We start from the raw sequence: 25489 nt of genomic DNA, 5'->3' as shown, positions 1-25489 counted from the left end.
TTCATGCTAGTTGCCAAATGATGGTTCCCACATGTGTTAGGTGACTCACATGGGCTTCTAAGAGCTAATCATTGGAGTGTATATACCAATAGTACATACATCTAAAAGCTGTGTATTGTACGAGTACAAATACGGGTGCATACGAGTAGAATTGTTGATAAAACTGAACGAGGATGTAATTGTAAGCATTTTTGTTAAGTAGAAGTATTTTGAGAAGTGTATTGAAGTCTTTCAAAAGTGTATAAATACATATTAAAGCACTACATGTATATACATTTTAACTGAGTCGTTAAGTCATCGTTAGTCGTTACATGTAAGTGTTGTTTTGAAACCTTTAGGTTAACGATCTTGTTAAATGTTGTTAACCCAATGTTTATAATATCAAATGAGATTTTAAATTATTATATTATCATGATATTATCATGTATGAATATCTCTTAATATGATATATATACATTAAATGTCTTTACAACGATAATCATTACATATATGTCTCGTTTAAAAATCATTAAGTTAGTAGTCTTGTTTTTACATATGTAGTTCATTGTTAATATACTTAATGATATGTTTACTTATCATAGTATCATGTTAACTATATATATATCCATATATATGTCATCATATAGTTTTTACAAGTTTTAACGTTCGTGAATCACCGGTCAACTTGGGTGGTCAATTGTCTATATGAAACATATTTCAATTAATCAAGTCTTAACAAGTTTGATTGCTTAACATGTTGGAAACATTTAATCATGTAAATATCAATCTCAATTAATATATATATATACATGGAAAAGTTCGGGTCACTACAGATGTCCCACAGTTAAGTTTAAATTGGATACATCAGTTAAATCTTTTTCTGAAACAGTCATGTGTTGATTAGCACCAGAATCAATTATCCAGCCTTGGTTTTTGTTTTTGAAATTTTCATTTATGTGACTGTTAAAAAACTGTTGAAAACTTGAGTTAAATAATGTGTTACAATTCATAAAGTTACCTGCCATGTTAGCATTTGCATCTACAGGAGTAGGATTCTCATTGATAAGACTATGTAACTTCAAAAGCTGATCATTTGTAAGACTTGCAGGAGCAGATTCAGAAGATTCTTCTTTATTAGTAACACTATGATTAGCAAAAGATTTATTTCCAGAATTAACATTTTGATTATTACTAATCCTTCTTCTAAAAGAAGGTGGATAATCAATGATTTCAAAACATCTTTCAATTGTATGACCCATTTTATTGCACTTTTTGCATTTTAATGTTTGATTCTGGTTTCTATTATAATTGTTACTATTTGAATAACTTCCAGAATTATTACCAGCTTTATTATATGAATTGTTACCAGCTTTATTATATGAATTGTTTGATTGAGACACAAAAGCACTAGCTTGTGTTTTTGATATTTTATCAGTAGTAAGAATTCCCTTATGGGATTCTTCCCTTGAAATAACAGCATAGGCCTCTTTTACATCTAAAACAGTATCTCTTAACAATATGTTACTTCTTATAGCAGTGTATTCATCACTCAAACCCATTAAAAACTGCATTAATTTCATCATTTTTTTATGATCTTTAACAGAAGTTGCAGCAGGACAAGTACAAGCAGCCAATTCACATGTACAAGCAGGTGAGGACACCATAGCATCATATTGTTTCCACAATGTATTGAGCTTATGATAATATTCAGAAAGAGTGTTATCACCTTGTTTCAATGTATTAATTTGATAATGAAAATTGTATATTATTGATGTATCAATTTTATCATAAGTCTCTTTTAATTCAATCCACACTTGAGTTGTATTAGTGGAAAAAATTTGCCCAGAGTAAAGATCCTCTGAAACAGATCCAAGAATCCAGGACAACACAACTGAGTTGCATCTATCCCATTGAGATCCAAGAACCTCATCAGTTGTGCTTCTTTTTACAGTACCATTAATAAAACCCAATTTATTTTTTGTGGATAAGGCCAACAACATTGACCTACTCCAAATATTATAGTTCTCAGTTCCTTTTAATTTTATTGCAATAATTGGTGTTCCAGTAGTATCATTAGCATGAAGATAAAGTGGATCACTAAAATCCAACTTGTTTATCTGTGTAGCAGAAGTACTATCACCCATATTTGACACACAGAAAAGAAAACAAACAGATACAAGAAACAAATAAGTACAATCAAATGATTAGTAAATCCAACCTGTGCTTGATCATGTTTTCACAAGTCTCAGAGGACTTGGATCAAGAGTTGGGCATAGTGATTTAACGATCAAGTAATTGTATATCAGATACAAAACAGATCACAAATAAATCAATTAAGCAATTAAGAAAGCCAGATAATATGAATAAACGCGAGACTCCCCTTTGAAGATACAAGAACCAGGAAGAAAGAAGAATATTCAGCAGAAGAACAAAACCCTAACCCTAATTTTGAAAAATTAGGGTTTCGATGATAACAATCACCCACAAACAACGGCCGTTAATCGAACCTACACAAACCACTTGCAATCTTCAAGAAGCCCCAAAAAATTAACATCTACGAACACCAGAAACAAGAAAACCCTAGAACTTTAACCGATCTTCAATTAGGAGCGTACCCGCTCTGATACCATGTAAAAATTGATAAATCTATCAACAATCATCAATCACAAGAACAGAAATAACAAATCAATCTCCAGATCTGAACAAATTACAACCAAATCGAACTAAACTATCAACCACACACTTGTAAAATCAAAGTGTGTAGGAAAACAAAACGAATGAATCACTAGATGTGAATCAACTAACAAATCACTCTTTCAAGAAGAGGAATTTCGACTGGAGAGAATCAAAAAAATAAGATGAAAACTTTTTGAGAAAGAAAAATATACTGTAGTCGGCTGAACCACCAACCCTAAAAGTATTAGGGTTATATAGGGTGAGTGCAATAAACCGTCACATGAAACTTAGGCTGAACTTGAAATGCCTTTAAGCCCAATAAATTAAATAGAAGCCCAAGATGACTTTAATAAATTAAATAGCAGCCCATTAGCTCAGCAGTCCAAGAAAGTCTTTAAACTCTTTGTCTTCAGCAGTATATCAAAGCATTAAGACCACCTGCTACTTTAACCATTTAATTGCAGCTATCCAACCATTAATAACCTGCAATTTCCTAGAAAAAACTGCAAGTGAGAATGAATAAATAAAAAATGTTTCAATATAAGTTTGCTGAACATATCATTTTGAACAATCTCATTATATATGTATACCCTGATATGGTTAATCGAGATTCACCACCGCCACCGCCACCTTGTTAATCTATTTCTAATATTCAAACCACCCTAGGAAAATCTTGAATCACACCACCACGTCACCAACTATCATGTTTCTTTATTTTTTTAAAACCTAGCTCGAACGAAAACCTGCAACTTGTACTAACTCTTACCTTCAATCGGCCAACAAACACCCATCAATGTATTACTATATCGACTAGCAAAACCACCAAGAACACCATGATTCTGATTTGATTTCTGTTTCGATCCGAGTACACACCACCCACCTTTTACCAAACCATCCACCTTAAAACCATTGGTGGAATTACTTGCTTTTGTTACTACTACTGTTGTCGACAAAACAACACCCACCACAACCCTATAACCACCATGAACAACCACCTTTGTTCATGTGTTAAACATCAAACCACAACAACAATCTGTTCAAAAAAATTTCTTGTTTCTTCTTCGTTAAAACTTCACTTTAAACCACCACCATCATAAACTAATTACTACTGCTATTATGTGTTTTATTTGAACCAAAATGCCAAAAACCATCACCGCAGCTTACAAACCACCATCACATTATCATCACCATCTCTCTAACTCGCCCATCCTCTCTATATCGCCTCCATTTTTCTGTCAGGTACTAACTTAAAGTATTATGGACTCATAAAATAAAAATAGATAATGATGATATGGGGGACAAATGGATTATAGAATAATACAGTGAATTTTATTGTATATCGAATTCTATATTGCATGTGGGACAAGTTTAAGATCATGGCCGACCCATTTAGGTAAAGTGACTTTTGGATTTTTTTTTTTTTTTTTTTTTTGATACATGATGATGATTTATTTAGGGTGGATTGGTATTCGGTTATAAAGAAGATGAAGTAGAACCCACTTTGGGATGTCAACTTGTAAATGGTAATGAAGACATCATATAGATGACAAATTGTAGGGTCCAAGAGAGTTATGGTGTCGAGTAAAAATCTCGTGACTCCATTTGTTTCCTTTTCGAAATCAACCACTCCACAGAATCCAAGGTCAAAAGCTTGTGGAGGTGGGACAAGGTCCAACCTTTTGACCGATCAAGATGGAGACACAAATTTGGATCCTATATCCCATAATCAGAGTTATTTAATTTAAAGTTGACAATGCAAATTCTTCACTTGGATCCATTAAAACGTTTTAGGACTTAGGCTTTTATTTGACCAACTATGTTTTGGTGGGCTTATAACAAATTCCTTGTTAAGTTTTATAAAGGGATTAAACAAATGATAAGAGGGTTTCGTTAACAGAGGCGTCTTTGGACATAGGCAACATAGGCAACCGTCTAGGGCCCAAAAATTTAAAAGGCCCAAATTTTTTAATATATATATATACAATTGTCGAATAGTTAAGTAAATTAAATAAAATATTGTCGAATAAATATTTTATAATAAAAAAATTTGTTACGGATTTCTTGAAAACATCTTTAGTATTGATAATTTTAATATAATCTTTTTATCCGTATTAAAAAATTTAACGTGTATTAGGTCCCATTTTTATTTTCGCCTAGGGTCTCTAAATTGTAGAGACGACCCTGTTGTTAATTAAATGGGATATCACAACCCACAATTAATGATAACAAAATGGTCATGATGATGGAGAATGATAAACAATATGGTTACGTAGTTGATAAATGATAATAATAGAGAATAATGTGATTCGAAGGAGAAGAAGATGAGCACAGAAAAACGAGGTTAAATAAATTAGGATGTGCATTAAATCAGAAAAGAAGTAGCAGTGGAGTGGTTTGGTGTGGTGACGGGTGAGCCAGAGGTCGCGGGTTCAATCCTTGGCCATGTCATTTTTTTTTAGAAAAAGAAGAAGAAAGGGAAACATAAAGAAAAGGGGTATTATAAATATAAGAATCATATTTATCAAGGAAAAATAGACACAAATGAATGGTTTAGGTTGTTTTCGGGTTAGCGGGACGTCGCGGGTTCAAATCCGGACTTGAGCATTTTTTTAAGGGCTACTTCTTCTTTGAGGTAGAATTTTTATTATTATTATTATTATTATTATTATTATTATTATTATTATTATTATTATTATTATTATTTATATTTATTATTATTATGAACATAAGTATTATTATTTTTACAAATATTTATCATTATTATTATTATCATTATTTTTATTACTAGTATTATCATTATTATTATTTTTACAACAAATAAATATTATGTATATAAAATTATACTTATAATAACATTACATATTATAAACATATTTTTTATATAAATATTCATGTATAACAAATGATGTATTTTAATATAATGTTAAACATATATAAATATTAATATAATTATATAAACATTAGTCATTTTTAAAGATGCATACTAATTAAATATATATAATATATCATTTAAGATATAATAAATTTGTTCGATTACAAATATATGTGTTAATATATATAAATGATATAGGTTCGTGAATCCGAGGCCAACCCTACTCTTGTTAAATGACGTCATATGTATTTTTACTACAAAATACAGTATGGTGAGTTCATTTGCTCCCTTTTACTCATTACATTTTTGGGCTGAGAATACATGCACTGTTTTAATAACTGTTTTACAATATTTATATGCGTGAGTTCATTTGATTCCCTTTTACTCTTTACATTTTTGGGACTGAGAATACATGCGCTACTTTTACAACAGCTTTATTAAATGCTTTTGAAATACATTTTGAACTGCGAATACATGAAATGCTTTTATAAATGTTTGACGAGATAGACACAAGCAAAATATTCCTCGAATGAATTATGTGGACGTGATAATTGCCACCATTGAATTATGTGGACGTGATAATTGCCACAATTGATATGAATATTTTTCCCCTGATTATTATTGCTTGGTAACCTAAGAATTAGGGAACATCACTAATTTTGATAATTAGTGCATGCCTAATTGACGCGAATCCTAAAGGTAGCTACCGGGTTTAACACCCCCACCCAGAATGTTCACTAGACGGAAGGGCTAGTGGGCGTGGTGTTTAGTACTTCGAAGTTTATATGATTATTATACAGACGAGATGTTCTGTTTTGGGGATATTATTTATGCGCATTATATGTTAAGGACGGTTACCAAGCCAATCTATGAAAGAAATGAAAAGTGAATGTTATGTATCGAGAGAATGATTTTATACACAGGTTATGTGTATGTTATTTTTGTACACGAGATATGTGTACGATTACTAAGATTTATGAAATATGGTTTCGTACACGAGAAAGGTGTACTGTATTTAAAAGATATCGCATGTACATTACAGGTGGGTATAGGATTCGGGCCCATTTATACCATGCAGCATTTAAATCTTGTGGTCTATCAAAATGATGAATTTTATTGTTTCATGATAAACTTATGAACTCACCAACCTTTTGGTTGACACTTTAAAGCATGTTTATTCTCAGGTACGAAAGAAATCTTCCGCTGTGCATTTGCTCATATTACATGGAGTCGTTCATGGAATATAGAGGTCAGAACCTCGCAATAGGACCAACTGTTGAAGGCTTCGTCCAGATGGATTAGGACGGGTCCTTTCAATTTCGGCCTACAACTCTTTACATCATCAACCACAGCTCTGATAGCCTACTCAGACGCTGACTGGGCTGGATGCCACAGTACTCGCCGCTCGACCTCAGGATATTGTGTATCTTTGGGCAATAACCTTCTGTCGTGGTCCTCAAAACGACATTTGACGCCATCTAGCTCTAGTGCCGAAGCAGAGTACCGCGTGGTTGCTAATGTTGTTGTCGAGACATACTGGCTCCTCAATCTACTTCACGAGCTTCATTGTCCTTTGTTTTCTGCCACGATTGTGTATTGTGATAATGTGATTGCAGTGTACATGTCAGGTAACCCGGTTCAGCACCAACGCACGAAACACATAGAGATTGATATTCATTTCGTACGGGATCTTGTGACGCAAGGACATGTGCGTGTTCTTCATGTTCTATCGCGATATCAGTATGCTGACATCTTCACCAAAGGCCTTCCTGCTGTTCTTTTTGATGAGTTCAGGACCAATTTGAGCGTTCGTAATGCTCCCGCTCCAACTGTGGGGGGCTGTTAGGCGATATATTTATCCATATTATGTATTTATGCATTTAGACCATGTTTTATAAGTGCATTTTATCATGCAAGCCCGTTAGGTATTTTATTAGTATCTTGGGCTATTTATACTACTGATTGTAATGTATGAATCAATCGATCTATCAATTATTCACCTTAAAACATGACCCGCACAGGGGTCAGTAACATGATCCACACAGGGGTCAGCAGCAGTGCGTTTTCTTCTTCTTTTGATAATTTGGATTACTTTTTCCCACAAAAAAAAAAAAGTTCATCACTTGAGGCGGTTACAGATGAGCAACAGCATGCCAAAATAGTGACAAACAGGTTTGTGTTTAGTAAGAAAATGATATCGATGCTAAGAGAAAAAACCGGTTCACCAAATTATAGACATAGTCGAGTAGCGTTTGTGGCTGCATTAATATGGAAGACTCTTATGATGTTGACCAAGTCAAAAGTGAGATCATTAGGAATGACTTATTAGCCCCTGCTATTAGTTTAAGTGGAAAGGTAGGGTCATCGATATCAGAAAGCTTGTTTGGGAACGTTTGGTTGGCTTATTTAATACACTTCTAGCAAAATGAAATGGATATGTTGATCTTGTTGGTTTGATAGAAGACACAACAAGGGACTTTGTGAAATGGATTTCGAAAGCTAGTAATGAAGAGATATGCACACACGCGGTTGCATCTTACGCTGAGGTTGGTGAAGAATTAAAGCAAGATAAGTTTGCGATGTATACAAGTTGGTGTCGGTTTCCTATATACGAGGCTGATTTTGGTTAGGGTAAGCCATTTTGGGTGAGTGAACAGGGCATATGCATCATATGGTAATTTTAATTGATGACAAAATGGTGATGGAATTGAAGCTTGGGTGAGTTTGAATAAGAAAAACATGTATGATTTTGAACAAGATGAGGATATATTAAAATTCACTTCTTGACAAACCAGATTATTTTTAGTTTTACTTTTATTATCAATGTATGTATGTATGTCTCATCTGAATTTAATAAAGTTACAATATTCTCAAAAGAAAAGCTGCTTCTTATGCCTAAATATCTGCAATTATTTAAGATTTTTTCAATAAAGATTTAATATTTTAAATTTAATTTGCAATCTCTAATTCACGTCGCTGATCATAAACAATATTGAGTATAATGTTAATATTATATATCATCTAGCAATTATTTTATTTAAAAGAAACTGCATACGAATAAAATAAAGTGAGATTACATCAATAATTTTTTTCCTGTTGAAATCAGGGTATGTTGGTTTTCGGTCAAATCGGGGTCAAAGAAACACGTAGTTGCCCAGTTCTTGGACTTTAAAATGACATGGAAGGTTAATCAATGTGATCTAAGTGAGAAATGTATGATGATTAAGGGGGCATGTGTGATGTATCTATGTTAAAATTGCATGAGATGGGGGTATGGAATGAATTAATCCACCATATGAATTCTTAGTTTAAATGTTACATGTGTGTTGTACTTGAGCTATTGATGTGATGGTTATGTTATGTTGTGTGCAATTTTATATTCACTAAACATTTACTTACGTATTAGTGTTTACCTCTTTTTATAGTTACAAAGTGGTGTTAAGGACAAGGGTAAGCTTGATGTTGAAAGTGAATTTTGATCGTAGTTGTTGGTTAGGTTATGCATTTGTATTCTGGTCGTTTTAGTGTTATTTGGATGAGTTTTGAGTTGCGAACCCGCTGGTCAAAATTGGTCTGGGAAGGATCCCGGACGAAAAAGCTCACCTCGCTGCTAGGAGGTGGTGTCGTAGGACCGATCCCGGACAGAATATCATGTCACGCTCGTACGTGTTAACTGTAATATTGGGCAGAACGTGGTTGTTGGCTTCCAAATGTGAGCATATATTTATTGGTTGCGTAGTTGTGATCCCGACCGGGAGGGATAAAAAATAATTGACGAATGAATTTAGTGACCATTTCGTTAAGAATTTGTTGTGAAAGTAGAAGCATATACGGAGTATTATCTAGATACATTCTCTACATGCCTCAAGTAGTGCCCTTTTGTGTTTTTGACCTTGACTGAAATTCAGAAAGAAAAAGCGAAAAGGTATACGCTGACCAATTTTTGAATAAAAGAATTCGTCAAAGTCAGAGCATGCCATAATAGAAGACAAAGCCAGGTTGTTATTTAACATTTTAATATTCGATATTTTAATTTTAATTATTTAATAATTAATAGTTATCCATCCATAGAATTCAGTGGCCTCTTGTTCCACTAAAAACCCTTTTCCACATGGTGGATTTTGCTTGGTAGTAGGTATGACTTTGCCCATCAAATTACATATCAAACTAGAAAGTGACCCGGCCTGTTCCACGTAAATATTGAGCCTGATATAAAAACAATTGTAAAAAAAAAAAATAGTTAAAAGAAGAAAATTTAAGAAAAAGAGGTTAAAGGCAAAATATCCGACATCACATGACGTCAACATAGTTACTAATTACTAACTTACTATTGTAATTGGACATTTTAGTCATTTTACATGATTGACTAATATATAAAATTAAAAAAATCTCTACCCCTTACAAAGTATGTGGCTTACTGCCACATGTCACAAACTCATTGATCTTCTCTCTCTTATTCCATTTGTCTAAATATAATTTGCCAAAATAATCCACGTATGCAACCCCAATAATTGAACACCTGTCACCATCAACATTGAATCCAAAAACACCATTTGTTTACGATAGTTTCTTCATTCAAACTCACTAGTTACAAACCCTACCCCAACCGTCTCTCTCGCCTCTTCATCTCTTCACCGCTCTTCGCCACCGCTCTTCGCCACCGCATCTTCATGTTTAGGGCTTCTGGTAATCAATTCCTCAGGAAAAAAGACCCATGGATTCCGCCGATCAATCCAGATTCAACATTCATCTTCATCTTCATTAATCTTTCAATCGTCGCTTTGCCAAAATCGATTTATGTTGAGGAGAATTGTGTGTTAATTCTTCTAATCCATTTTACCAGGTTGGATGTTTAGCTTTAATTTTTATTCTTTATAAATCTTTATATTATGTATTTTAGGGTTTAATATGATTTTATAAGTATCAAATAATTTTTGATGATTTGGTTTTGGTTTCTTATATCTTGGTTTATGATTATCTTTGATTTTGGTTTTTAATCGTGTTTAAGATTGGTTCTATGATTATGCTAAATTGTTACCCACTTTATCCTCTCTGTGTTACTAAATTACACTGCAAGTGGAAGTTCCACTGATTATATTCGAAATGGAGATTTATTGATTTTGCCAATAGAAATTATTCCCATAACTATAAGTGCCATGAATCCTGAAGTTTTTTATGTATACATGTAACATATGCTATAATTTTGATTTTATTTTTATGTAAAGACACTCATTTTTAAATGTACATGCAGGAAGAAGCATTCATGATATGAGTCCATGCTCACTGGCGAGTCCCTTGGTTTTCATAGAAGAAAGTCTATTAGTCTCTGCTGGAACAATAAAATGGGTATCATGTTCAAAATATCACTTCGTAATTTATCCAAGTAGAAGTTTTTATTATGTTTAATGAAATGTCCCGTTCTTATTGATTAAAAACGTTCCATATTAATTGATTTCGTTGCGAGGTTTTGACCTCTATATGAGACGTTTTTCAAAGACTGCATTCATTTTTAAAACAAATCATAACCTTTATTTCATAAATAAAGGTTTAAAAAGCTTTACGTAGATTATCAAATAATGATAATCTAAAATATCCTGTTTACACACGACCATTACATAATGGTTTACAATACAAATATGTTACATCGAAATCAGTTTCTTGAATGCAGTTTTTACACAATATCATACAAACATGGACTCCAAATCTTGTTCTTATTTTAGTATGCAACAGCGGAAGCTCTTAGTATTCACCTGAGAATAAACATGCTTTAAACGTCAACAAAAATGTTGGTGAGTTATAGGTTTAACCTATATATATCAAATCGTAACAATAGACCACAAGATTTCATATTTTAATACACATCCCATACATAGAGATAAAAATCATTCATATGGTGAACACCTGGTAACCAACATTAACAAGATGCATATATAAGAATATCCCCATCATTCCGGGACACCCTTCGGATATGATATAAATTTCGAAGTACTAAAGCATCCGGTACTTTGGATGAGGTTTGTTAGGCCCAATAGATCTATCTTTAGGATTCGCGTCAATTAGGGTGTCTGTTCCCTAATTCTTAGATTACCAGACTTAATAAAAAGGGGCATATTCGATTTTGATAATTCAACCATAGAATGTAGTTTCACGTACTTGTGTCTATTTTGTAAATCATTTATAAAACCTGCATGTATTCTCATCCCAAAAATATTAGATTTTAAAAGTGGGACTATAACTCACTTTCACAGATTTTTACTTCGTCGGGAAGTAAGACTTGGCCACTGTTGATTCACGAACCTATAACAATATATACATGTATATTAAAGTATGTTCAAAATATATTTACAACACATTTAATATATTTTGATGTTTTAAGTTTATTAAGTCAGCTGTCCTCGTTAGTAACCTACAACTAGTTGTCCACAGTTAGATGTACAGAAATAAATCGATAAATATTATCTTGAATCAATCCACGACCCAGTGTATACGTATCTCAGTATTGATCACAACTCAAACTATATATATTTTGGAATCAACCTCAACCCTGTATAGCTAACTCCAACATTCACATATAGAGTGTCTATGGTTGTTCCGAAATATATATAGATGTGTCGACATGATAGGTCGAAACATTGTATACGTGTCTATGGTATCTCAAGATTACATAATATACAATACAAGTTGATTAAGTTATGGTTGGAATAGATTTGTTACCAATTTTTACGTAGCTAAAATGAGAAAAATTATCCAATCTTGTTTTACCCATAACTTCTTCATTTTAAATCCGTTTTGAGTGAATCAAATTGCTATGGTTTCATATTGAACTCTATTTTATGAATCTAAACAGAAAAAGTATAGGTTTATAGTCGGAAAAATAAGTTACAAGTCGTTTTTGTAAAGGTAGTCATTTCAGTCGAAAGAACGACGTCTAGGTGACCATTTTAGAAAACATACTTCCACTTTGAGTTTAACCATAATTTTTGGATATAGTTTCATGTTCATAATAAAAATCATTTTCCCAGAATAACAACTTTTAAATCAAAGTTTATCATAGTTTTTAATTAACTAACCCAAAACAGCCCGCGGTGTTACTACGACGGCGTAAATCCAGTTTTACGGTGTTTTTCGTGTTTCCAGGTTTTAAATCATTAAGTTAGCATATCATATAGATATATAACATGTGTTTAGTTGATTTTAAAAGTCAAGTTAGAAGGATTAACTTTTGTTTGCGAACAAGTTTAGAATTAACTAAACTATGTTCTAGTGATTACAAGTTTAAACCTTCGAATAAGATAGCTTTATATGTATGAATAGAATGATGTTATAAACATCATTACTACCTTAAGTTCCTTGGATAAACCTACTGGAAAATAGAAAAATGGATCTAGCTTCAACGGATCCTTGGATGGCTCGAAGTTCTTGAAGCAGAATCATGACACGAAAACAAGTTCAAGTAAGATCATCACTTGAAATAAGATTGTTATAGTTATAGAAATTGAACCAAAGTTTGAATATGATTATTACCTTGTATTAGAATGATAACCTACTGTAAGAAACAAAGATTTCTTGAGGTTGGATGATCACCTTACAAGATTGGAAGTGAGCTAGCAAACTTGAAAGTATTCTTGATTTTATGTAATTAGAACTTGTAGAATATATGAAGAACACTTAGAACTTGAAGATAGAACTTGAGAGAGATTAATTAGATGAAGAAAATTGAAGAATTAAAGTGTTTGTAGGTGTTTTTGGTCGTTGGTGTATGGATTAGATATAAAGGATATGTAATTTTGTTTTCATGTAAATAAGTCATGAATGATTACTCATATTTTTGTAATTTTATGAGATATTTCATGCTAGTTGCCAAATGATGGTTCCCACATGTGTTAGGTGACTCACATGGGCTGCTAAGAGCTGATCATTGGAGTGTATATACCAATAGTACATACATCTAAAAGCTGTGTATTGTACGAGTACGAATACGGGTGCATACGAGTAGAATTGTTGATGAAACTGAACGAGGATGTAATTGTAAGCATTTTTGTTAAGTAGAAGTATTTTGAGAAGTGTATTGAAGTCTTTCAAAAGTGTATAAATACATATTAAAACACTACATGTATATACATTTTAACTGAGTCGTTAAGTCATCGTTAGTCGTTACATGTAAGTGTTGTTTTGAAACCTTTAGGTTAACGATCTTGTTAAATGTTGTTAACCCAATGTTTATAATATCAAATGAGATTTTAAATTATTATATTATCATGATATTATCATGTATGAATATCTCTTAATATGATATATATACATTAAATGTCTTTACAACGATAATCGTTACATATATGTCTCGTTTAAAAATCATTAAGTTAGTAGTTTATTTTTTACATATGTAGTTCATTGTTAATATACTTAATGATATGTTTACTTATCATACTATCATGTTAACTATATATATATCCATATATATGTCATCATATAGTTTTTACAAGTTTTAACGTTCGTGAATCACCGGTCAACTTGGGTGGTCAATTGTCTATATGAAACATATTTCAATTAATCAAGTCTTAACAAGTTTGATTGCTTAACATGTTGGAAACATTTAATCATGTAAATATCAATCTCAATTAATATATATAAACATGGAAAAGTTCGGGTCACTACAGTACCTACCCGTTAAATAAATTTCGTCCCGAAATTTTAAGCTGTTGAAGGTGTTGACGAATCTTCTGGAAATAGATGCGGGTATTTCTTATTCATCTGATCTTCACGCTCCCAGGTGAACTCGGGTCCTCTACGAGCATTCCATCGAACCTTAACAATTGGTATCTTGTTTTGCTTAAGTCTTTTAACCTCACGATCCATTATTTCGACGGGTTCTTCGATGAATTGAAGTTTTTCGTTGATTTGGATTTCATCTAATGGAATAGTGAGATCTTCTTTAGCAAAACATTTCTTCAAATTCGAGACGTGGAAAGTGTTATGTACAGCCGCGAGTTGTTGAGGTAACTCAAGTCGGTAAGCTACTGGTCCGACACGATCAATAATCTTGAATGGTCCAATATACCTTGGATTTAATTTCCCTCGTTTACCAAATCGAACAACGCCTTTCCAAGGTGCAAATTTAAGCATGACCATCTCTCCAATTTCAAATTCTATATCTTTTCTTTTAATATCAGCGTAGCTCTTTTGTCGACTTTGGGCGGTTTTCAACCGTTGTTGAATTTGGATGATCTTCTCGGTAGTTTCTTGTATAATCTCCGGACCCGTAATCTGTCTATCCCCCACTTCACTCCAACAAATCGGAGACCTGCACTTTCTACCATAAAGTGCTTCAAACGGCGCCATCTCAATGCTTGAATGGTAGCTGTTGTTGTAGGAAAATTCTGCTAACGGTAGATGTCGATCCCAACTGTTTCCGAAATCAATAACACATGCTCGTAGCATGTCTTCAAGCGTTTGTATCGTCCTTTCACTCTGCCCATCAGTTTGTGGATGATAGGTAGTACTCATGTCTAGACGAGTTCCTAATGCTTGCTGTAATGTCTGCCAGAATCTTGAAATAAATCTGCCATCCCTATCAGAGATAATAGAGATTGGTATTCCATGTCTAGAGATGACTTCCTTCAAATACAGTCGTGCTAACTTCTCCATCTTGTCATCTTCTCTTATTGGCAGGAAGTGTGCTGATTTGGTGAGACGATCAACTATTACCCAAATAGTATCAAAACCACTTGCAGTCCTTGGCAATTTAGTGATGAAATCCATGGTAATGTTTTCCCATTTCCATTCCGGGATTTCGGGTTGTTGAAGTAGACCTGATGGTTTCTGATGCTCAGCTTTGACATTAGAACAAGTCAAACATTCTCCTACATATTTAGCAACATCAGCTTTCATACCCGGCCACCAAAAATGTTTCTTGAGATCCTTGTACATCTTCCCCGTTCCAGGATGTATTGAGTATCTGGTTTTATGAGCTTCTCTAAGTACCATTTCTCTCATATCTCCAAATTTTGGTACCCAAATCCTTTCAGCCCTATACCGGGTTCCGTCTTCCCGAATATTAAGATGCTTCTCCGATCCTTTGGGTATTTCATCCTTTAAATTTCCCTCTTTTAAAACTCCTTGTTGCGCCTCCTTTATTTGAGTAGTAAGGTTATTATGAATCATTATATTCATAGATTTTACTCGAATGGGTTCTCTGTCCTTCCTGCTCAAGGCATCGGCTACCACATTTCCTTCCCCGGGTGGTAACGAATCTCAAAGTCGTAATCATTCAATAATTCAATCCACCTATGCTGCCTCATATTCAGTTGTTTCTGATTAAATATGTGTTGAAGACTTTTGTGGTCGGTATATATAATACTTTTGACCCCATATAAGTAGTGCCTCCAAGTCTTTAATGCAAAAACAACCGCGCCTAATTCCAAATCATGCGTCGTATAATTTTGTTCGTGAATCTTCAATTGTCTAGACGCATAAGCAATCACCTTCGTTCGTTGCATTAATACACAACCGAGACCTTGCTTTGATGCATCACAATAAATCACAAAATCATCATTCCCTTCAGGCAATGACAATATAGGTGCCGTAGTTAGCTTTTTCTTTAATAACTGAAACGCTTTCTCTTGTTCATCATTCCATTCAAATTTCTTCCCTTTATGCGTTAATGCAGTCAAGGGTTTTGCTATTCTGGAAAAGTCTTGGATGAACCTTCTGTAGTAACCAGCTAGTCCTAAAAACTGGCGTATGTGTTTAGGAGTTTTCGGGGTTTCCCACTTTTCAACAGTTTATATCTTTGCCGGATCTACCTTAATACCTTCTTTGTTCACTATGTGACCGAGGAATTGAACTTCTTCTAACCAAAATGCACACTTTGAAAACTTAGCGTACAATTCTTCCTTCCTCAATACTTCTAACACCTTTCTCAAATGTTCACCGTGTTCTTGGTCATTCTTTGAGTAAATAAGTATGTCATCAATGAAAACAATGACAAACTTGTCAAGGTATGGTCCACACACTCGGTTCATAAGGTCCATGAACACAGCTGGTGCATTAGTTAAACCAAACGGCATGACCATAAACTCGTAATGACCGTAACGTGTTCTGAAAGCAGTCTTTGGAATATCATCTTCTTTCAACCGCATTTGATGATACCCGGAACGTAAGTCAATCTTTGAATAAAGAGACGAGCCTTGTAGTTGATCAAATAAGTCGTCGATTCTCAGTAGTAGGTAGCGGTTCTTGATGGTAAGTTTGTTCAACTCTCGGTAGTCGATACACAACCTAAATGTATCATCTTTCTTCTTGACAAACAAAACAGGAGCTCCCCACGGTGATGTGCTTGGTCGAATGAAACCACGCTCTAAAAGTTCTTGTAATTGGCTTTGCAGTTCTTTCATCTAGCTGGGTGCGAGTCTGTAAGGAGCACGAGCTATTGGTGCAGCTCCTGGTACAAGATCTATTTGAAATTCAACGGATCGATGTGGGGGTAATCCCGGTAATTCTTTCGAAAATACATCGGGAAATTCTTTTGCGACGGGAACATCATTGATGCTCTTTTCTTCAGTTTGTACTTTCTCGACATGTACTAGAACAGCATAGCAACCTTTTCTTATTAGTTTTTGTGCCTTCAAATTACTAATAAGATGTAGCTTCGTGTTGCCCTTTTCTCCGTACACCATTAAGGGTTTTCCTTTTTTTCGTATAATGCGAATTGCATTTTTGTAACAAACGATCTCTGCTTTCACTTCTATTAACCAGTCCATACCGATTATCACATCAAAACTCCCTAACTCTACTGGTATCAAGTCAATCTTAAATGTTTCGCTAACCAGTTTAATTTCTCGATTCCGACATATATTATCTGCTGAAATTAATTTACCATTTGCTAATTCGAGTAAAAATTTACTATCCAACGGCGTCAATGGACAACTTAATTTAGCACAAAAATCTCTACTCATATAGCTTCTATCCGCACCCGAATCAAATAAAACGTAAGCAGATTTATTGTCAATAAGAAACGTACGCGTAACAAGCTCCGGGTCTTCCTGTGCCTCTGCCGCATTAATATTGAAAACTCTTCCGCGGCCTTGTCCATTCGTGTTCTCCTGGTTCGGGCAATTTCTAATAATGTGGCCCAGTTTTCCACATTTATAACAAACTACATTGGCATAACTTGCTCCGACACTACTTGCTCAGCCATTACTCGTTCCGACACCATTTGTTCCTTTCGTTCTGTTAACCCCTGGTCCGTAGACCTCACACTTCTCCGCGCTATGACCATTTCTTTTACACTTGTTGCAAAATTTGGTGCAGAACCCCGAGTGATACTTTTCACACCTTTGGCATAGCTGCTTCTGATTGTTGTTGTTGTTGCGATTGTTATTGTTGTTGGGACGATTGTTGTAGTTGCTGTTGTTGTTGTTGTTATTGGGCCGTTTGTTGTAGTTGCGATTGATGTTGCGATTGTTGGGATAATTGTTGCCTTTATTATTGTAATTGCTGTTGTTGTTGTATTGGTGATTCTTATCACCGTTTTCCTCCCACTTTTTTTTGACTTGCTTCACATTGGCCTCTTCAGCCGTCTGTTCTTTAATTCTTTCCTCAATCTGGTTCACTAGTTTGTGAGCCATTCTACATGCCTGTTGTATGGAGGCGGGCTCGTGTGAACTTATATCTTCTTGGATTCTTTCCGGTAATCCTTTCACAAACGCGTCGATCTTCTCTTCCTCATCTTCGAACGCTCCCGGACACAATATGCACAATTCTGTGAATCGTCTTTTGTACGTGGTAATATCAAATCCTTGGGTTCGTAACCCTCTAAGTTCTGTCTTGAGCTTATTGACCTCGGTTCTGGGATGGTACTTCTCGTTCATCAAGTGCTTGAATGCTGACCACGGTAGTGCGTACGCATCATCTTGTCCCACTTGCTCTAGATAGGTATTCCACCATGTTAATGCAGAACCTGTGAAGGTATGCGTAGCGTACTTCACTTTGTCCTCTTCATTACACTTACTTATGGCAAACACCGATTCGACCTTCTCGGTCCACCGTTTCAATCCGATCGGTCCTTCGGTTCCATCAAATTCCAAAGGTTTGCAGGCAGTGAATTCTTTGTAGGTGCATCCTACACGATTTCCTGTACTGCTAGATCCAAGGTTATTGTTGGTATGTAGCGCAGCCTGTACTGTGGCTATGTTTGAAGCTAGAAAAGTACGGAATTCCTCTTCATTCATATTCACGGTGTGTCGAGTAGTCGGTGCCATTTCCTTCAAAATAGTCAAATGGAATAAGTTAATCATACAGAATATTAAGAGTAGTTAATAGTATTTCGTAGCATAATATGAACTCATTTATAAAAGCTTTTTCTTCATATTAGCGTTTTATAAGTTTAAATTCGGGTAGTACCTACCCGTTAAGTTCATACTTAGTAGCTAATATACAATTCAACTACTACAATTCTATATGAAAAACTGATTATAATAATATTTCGCGTTCAAACTTTTATACAATATTTTACAAACTTACAATACCGCTTATTTTACATAAAGCATGAAATATAGCACACAATAACTTTGATACAAGATAGTTGTCAAGATAATTCTAGCTAGTACACAAGTCGTTCAGCAAAGGCAATAAAGACACGTAATTCATACGTCCAGAAATAAGTCATGCATTCTGGTTTTACTAGGACTACTTCCCATCCTTGGTCTTGTGGAACATAACCGTTATGGCCATTAATAAGACAGCGTGTTGTAACGTCGTCAAAGGGACGAGGGTTACGTAATGACCAACAGTCTCGTAATAACCTAAAAACCTCATTTCTTACCCCAAATACCGACTCCGTCACTTGTGGGAACGTTTTGTTTAATAGTTGTAGCCCGATGTTCTTTTTATCACTTTGGTGAGAAGCGAACATTACTAACCCGTAAGCATAGCATGCTTCTTTATGTTGCATGTTAGCCGCTTTTTCTAAATCATGAAGTCCTATATTCGGATACATTGAGTCAAAATAATTTCTTAACCCGTTGCGTAAAATAGCATTTGGGTTCCCCGCAATATATGCGTCAAAGTAAACACATCGTAACTTATGGGTTTCCCAATGTGATATCCCCCATCTTTCAAACGAAAGTCTCTTATAAACCAAGACATTCTTGGAACGTTCTTCGAATGTCTTACAAACTGATTTCACCGTAAATAGTTGTGCCGAAGAATTCTGACCGACTCTAGACAAGATTTCATCAATTATGTCTCCGGGTAGGTCTCTTAAAATATTGGGTTGTCTATCCATTTTGTGTTTTTATACTGTAAAATAGACAAGAGTTAGATTCATAAAAAAAATACTTATTAATACAAGCAATTTTTACATATATCATAAAGCATAAGCACACTATATTACTTATATTACACCACACGAATACAACTATCTTATTCCGAATCGCTTGTTTCTTCTTCTTCGGTTTTGGTTCGTTTTACCAAGTTTCTAGGGATATATGATGTTCCCCTAATACGAGCCGTCGTTATCCACATTGGTTTAGAAAAACCTGGTGGTTTAGAGGTTCCCGGGTCATTGTTACAACTTAAGGACTTCGGGGGTTGACGATACATATAAAGTTCATCGGGGTTGGAATTAGATTTCTCTATTTTTATGCCCTTTCCCTTATTATTTTCTTTTGCCTTTTTAAATTCAGTTGGGGTAAGTTCTATAACATCATCGGAATTCTCGTCGGAATCCGATTCATCGGAGAATTGGTAATCCTCCCAATATTTTACTTCCTTGGCGGAAACACCATTGACCATAATTAACCTTGGTCGGTTGGTTGAGGATTTTCTTTTACTTAACCGTTTTATTATTTCCCCCACCGGTTCTATTTCTTCATCCGGTTCCGATTCTTCTTCCGGTTCCGATTCTTCTTCCGGTTCCGACTCTTCTTCCGGTTCCTCTTCGGGAACTTGTGAATCAGTCCACGAATCATTCCAATTTACATTTGACTCTTCATTATTATTAGGTGAGTCAATGGGACTTGTTCTAGAGGTAGACATCTATCACATAATATCAAACACGTTAAGAGATTAATATATCACATAATATTCACATGTTAAAAATATATAGTTTCCAACAAAATTTGTTAAGCAATCATTTTTCAAGTAAACACGGTCGAAGTCCAGACTCACTAATGCATCCTAACAAACTCGATAAGACACACTAATGCAAAATTCTGGTTCTCTAAGACCAACGCTCGGATTCCAACTGAAATGTCCCGTTCTTATTGATTAAAAACGTTCCATATTAATTGATTTCGTTGCGAGGTTTTGACCTCTATATGAGACGTTTTTCAAAGACTGCATTCATTTTTAAAACAAATCATAACCTTTATTTCATAAATAAAGGTTTAAAAAGCTTTACGTAGATTATCAAATAATGATAATCTAAAATATCCTGTTTACACACGACCATTACATAATGGTTTACAATACAAATATGTTACATCGAAATCAGTTTCTTGAATGCAGTTTTTACACAATATCATACAAACATGGACTCCAAATCTTGTTCTTATTTTAGTATGCAATAGCGGAAGCTCTTAGTATTCACCTGAGAATAAACATGTTTTAAACGTCAACAAAAATGTTGGTGAGTTATAGGTTTAACCTATATATATCAAATCGTAACAATAGACCACAAGATTTCATATTTTAATACACATCCCATACATAGAGATAAAAATCATTCATATGGTGAACACCTGGTAACCAACATTAACAAGATGCATATATAAGAATATCCCCATCATTCCGGGACACCCTTCGGATATGATATAAATTTCGAAGTACTAAAGCATCCGGTACTTTGGATGAGGTTTGTTAGGCCCAATAGATCTATCTTTAGGATTCGCGTCAATTAGGGTGTCTGTTCCCTAATTCTTAGATTACCAGACTTAATAAAAAGGGGCATATTCGATTTCGATAATTCAACCATAGAATGTAGTTTCACGTACTTGTGTCTATTTTGTAAATCATTTATAAAACCTGCATGTATTCTCATCCCAAAAATATTAGATTTTAAAAGTGGGACTATAACTCACTTTCACAGATTTTTACTTCGTCGGGAAGTAAGACTTGGCCACTGGTTGATTCACGAACCTATAACAATATATACATATATATCAAAGTATGTTCAAAATATATTTACAACACTTTTAATATATTTTGATGTTTTAAGTTTATTAAGTCAGCTGTCCTCGTTAGTAACCTACAACTAGTTGTCCACAGTTAGATATACAGAAATAAATCGATAAATATTATCTTGAATCAATCCACGACCCAGTGTATACGTATCTCAGTATTGATCACAACTCAAACTATACATATTTTGGAATCAACCTCAACCCTGTATAGCTAACTCCAACATTCACATATAGAGTGTCTATGGTTGTTCCGAAATATATATAGATGTGTCGACATGATAGGTCGAAACATTGTATACGTGTCTATGGTATCTCAAGATTACATAATATACAATACAAGTTGATTAAGTTATGGTTGGAATAGATTTGTTACCAATTTTCACGTAGCTAAAATGAGAAAAATTATCCAATCTTGTTTTACCCATAACTTCTTCATTTTAAATCCGTTTTGAGTGAATCAAATTGCTATGGTTTCAAATTGAACTCTATTTTATGAATCTAAATAGAAAAAGTATAGGTTTATAGTCGGAAAAATAAGTTACAAGTCGTTTTTGTAAAGGTAGTCATTTCAGTCGAAAGAACGACGTCTAGGTGACCATTTTAGAAAACATACTTCCACTTTGAGTTTAACCATAATTTTTGGATATAGTTTCATGTTCATAATAAAAATCATTTTCCCAGAATAACAACTTTTAAATCAAAGTTTATCATAGTTTTTAATTAACTAACCCAAAACAGCCCGCGGTGTTACTACGACGGCGTAAATATGGTTTTACGGTGTTTTTCGTGTTTCCAGGTTTTAAATCATTAAGTTAGCATATCATATAGATATAGAACATGTTTTTAGTTGATTTTAAAAGTCAAGTTAGAAGGATTAACTTTTTTTTGCGAACAAGTTTAGAATTAACTAAACTATGTTCTAGTGATTACAAGTTTAAACCTTCGAATAAGATAGTTTTATATGCATGAATCGAATGATGTTATGAACATCATTACTACCTTAAGTTCCTTGGATAAACCTACTGGAAAAGAGAAAAATAGATCTAGCTTCAACGGATCCTTGGATGGCTCGAAGTTCTTGAAGCAGAATCATGACACGAAAACAAGTTCAAGTAAGATCATCACTTAAAATAAGATTGTTATAGTTATAGAAATTGAACCAAAGTTTGAATATGATTATTACCTTGTATTAGAATGATAACCTACTGTAAGAAACAAAGATTTCTTGAGGTTGGATGATCACCTTACAAGATTGGAAGTGAGCTAGCAAACTTGAAAGTATTCTTGATTTTATGTAACTAGAACTTGTAGAATATATGAAGAACACTTAGAACTTGAAGATAGAACTTGAGAGAGATCAATTAGATGAATAAAATTGAAGAATAAAAGTGTTTGTAGGTGTTTTTGGTCGTTGGTGTATGGATTAGATATAAAGGATATGTAATTTTGTTTTCATGTAAATAAGTCATGAATGATTACTCATATTTTTGTAATTTTATGAGATATTTCATGCTAGTTGCCAAATGATGGTTCCCACATGTGTTAGGTGACTCACATGGGCTGCTAAGAGCTGATCATTGGAGTGTATATACCAATAGTACATACATCTAAAAGCTGTGTATTGTACGAGTACGAATACGGGTGCATACGAGTAGAATTGTTGATGAAACTGAACGAGGATGTAATTGTAAGCATTTTTGTTAAGTAGAAGTATTTTGATAAGTGTATTGAAGTCTTTCAAAAGTGTATAAATACATATTAAAACACTACATGTATATACATTTTAACTGAGTCGTTAAGTCATCGTTAGTCGTTACATGTAAGTGTTGTTTTGAAACCTTTAGGTTAACGATCTTGTTAAATGTTGTTAACCCAATATTTATAATATCAAATGAGATTTTAAATTATTATATTATCATGATATTATCATGTATGAATATCTCTTAATATGATATATATACATTAAATGTCTTTACAACGATAATCGTTACATATATGTCTCGTTTAAAAATCATTAAGTTAGTAGTCTTGTTTTTACATATGTAGTTCATTGTTAATATACTTAATGATATATTTACTTATCATAGTATCATGTTAACTATATATATATCCATATATATGTCATCATATAGTTTTTACAAGTTTTAACATTCGTGAATCACCGGTCAACTTGGGTGGTCAATTGTCTATATGAAACATATTTCAATTAATCAAGTCTTAACAAGTTTGATTGCTTAACATGTTGGAAACATTTAATCATGTAAATATCAATCTCAATTAATATATATAAACATGGAAAAGTTCGGGTCACTACATTTAAGGATAAAATTTCTTCCTTGGACCCCTGTTTGACCAAAACCATGTTTAATATGGAGTAATTCATTTTCCAGGATGGTCCACTGAAGATTTAAGTTTCTTCTACTGGCTCCAACTCAACAATAACAAAGATCACTTAAATGGTCAGTCTTCGTTTCAATATTAGAAAAATGTATTATTTAGAGTATCTATAAATAATTCAAAAGTGCAAAGTTATTCTAATGTCGACTATAAAATGTCTTATGATGTATCCTTACTCCAAATGCTGTTTTTCAAGGTACCTTTACAAACATGATGCAAAACACTAATTTATATTTGCGTACTTCTCTTAAACAGTTTCAGATTGTAATCCTTACTTTTTAGCGTAAATGATCTGCTTTTCTGAATATTTTTTGAATCAGGGAGCAGCCTGTGGAATGTACCTATGGAAACAAATTATCCAGATTATATTGATCCAGTCATATGCACAACCTCAATCAAAATGCATATATTATTCTCTTTACATAGTGATTTAGAAGGTTAAGTCATCATTTTAATACATCATGCGCCAAACTAAGGATACATCTCTATGGCCTTTTACATCATTATTTAAGTTCTCAAACTTATCTATTTGACCTTTTTGAGGTAATTGTAATCCCAGATCAACCTGTTTCACGGTAAAAGGGTTGACATTGTTACTTCAGTTTTAACTGTATTTTGTTACTAGACTAGCTCTCCTAAAATTTGGTGGTCTTGCTGTGTAGGAATGTTCATTATCCGAAGATGGTTCCGAAAAGTCTTTCTGGTTGTCACTTTTAACCTTAAAGGGTAGTTTGTAACCATTGTTGATGAAGATGCATGTTAAGGAGAATTTGAATGATCTCAACCAACAATCAGGAGGTAAATACAATAAGCATTCATAATTTTTGATATGCTTCTGAGATGTTTTTCTGTTGCTAAACGGAATATTGTTTAATATCTTATTTATAATTTGATCTACGTTTGATTTGTGCTCATTAGTTATTATTGGTTTTGGTAGTACTAAAAAGGCGGGCTTACATCAGCAGCTGAATGATATATGCATCGTACGCCCGATGCAATATTAGTCATGAAAAAATTAATTGACCACCCATCATACTTTTGATTGTTAATGTGATCCTTGCTCCATGAGTCATAATTATAAGTGGGTCTGAGACAAATATAGTACATAATATTAACTTTACTGAAATTAAATGTGCACAGTTAATGGTAAATTCCATAAATGTTGTCTGAGATAATGATTTACTCTGAATGCTCTCATAAGTGATTTATTGCAGGTAACAATATGAGTTCATTTACATGTCGTGCAAATTGATTCAACTGATGGAGCAAGGACTAGATGGGTTCAAGTTCATCTTCACACCAATCTGACATCAAGTCTATTAGAAGAATGAGCTACTGGAGGTATAAAATTTGTATTAACTTTTGTTTTCAACTATTTATTCTA

General features: G+C 33.8%; 1 protein-coding gene across 1 annotated transcript; it reads right to left on the bottom strand.

Moving 5' to 3' along the window:
* Positions 1 to 806: 806 nt before the first annotated feature.
* On the bottom strand, positions 807 to 2123 carry LOC139871125 (uncharacterized). The gene has a single exon (XM_071858861.1). It carries the CDS (start codon positions 2121 to 2123, stop codon positions 807 to 809), a length of 1317 nt encoding a protein of 438 aa, XP_071714962.1.
* Between the last annotated feature and the right edge of the window lie 23366 nt (positions 2124 to 25489).

This window comes from Rutidosis leptorrhynchoides, chromosome 10, assembly GCF_046630445.1.
Source record: "Rutidosis leptorrhynchoides isolate AG116_Rl617_1_P2 chromosome 10, CSIRO_AGI_Rlap_v1, whole genome shotgun sequence".
Taxonomy (NCBI): Eukaryota; Viridiplantae; Streptophyta; class Magnoliopsida; order Asterales; family Asteraceae; genus Rutidosis; species Rutidosis leptorrhynchoides.
This window is presented reverse-complemented; position numbering and strand designations above follow the sequence as displayed.

Excerpts from the sequence above, each read along its gene's own strand:
- LOC139871125 (XM_071858861.1), bottom strand. The coding sequence starts at position 2,123 with ATGGGTGATAGTACTTCTGCTACACAGATAAACAAGTTGGATTTTAGT.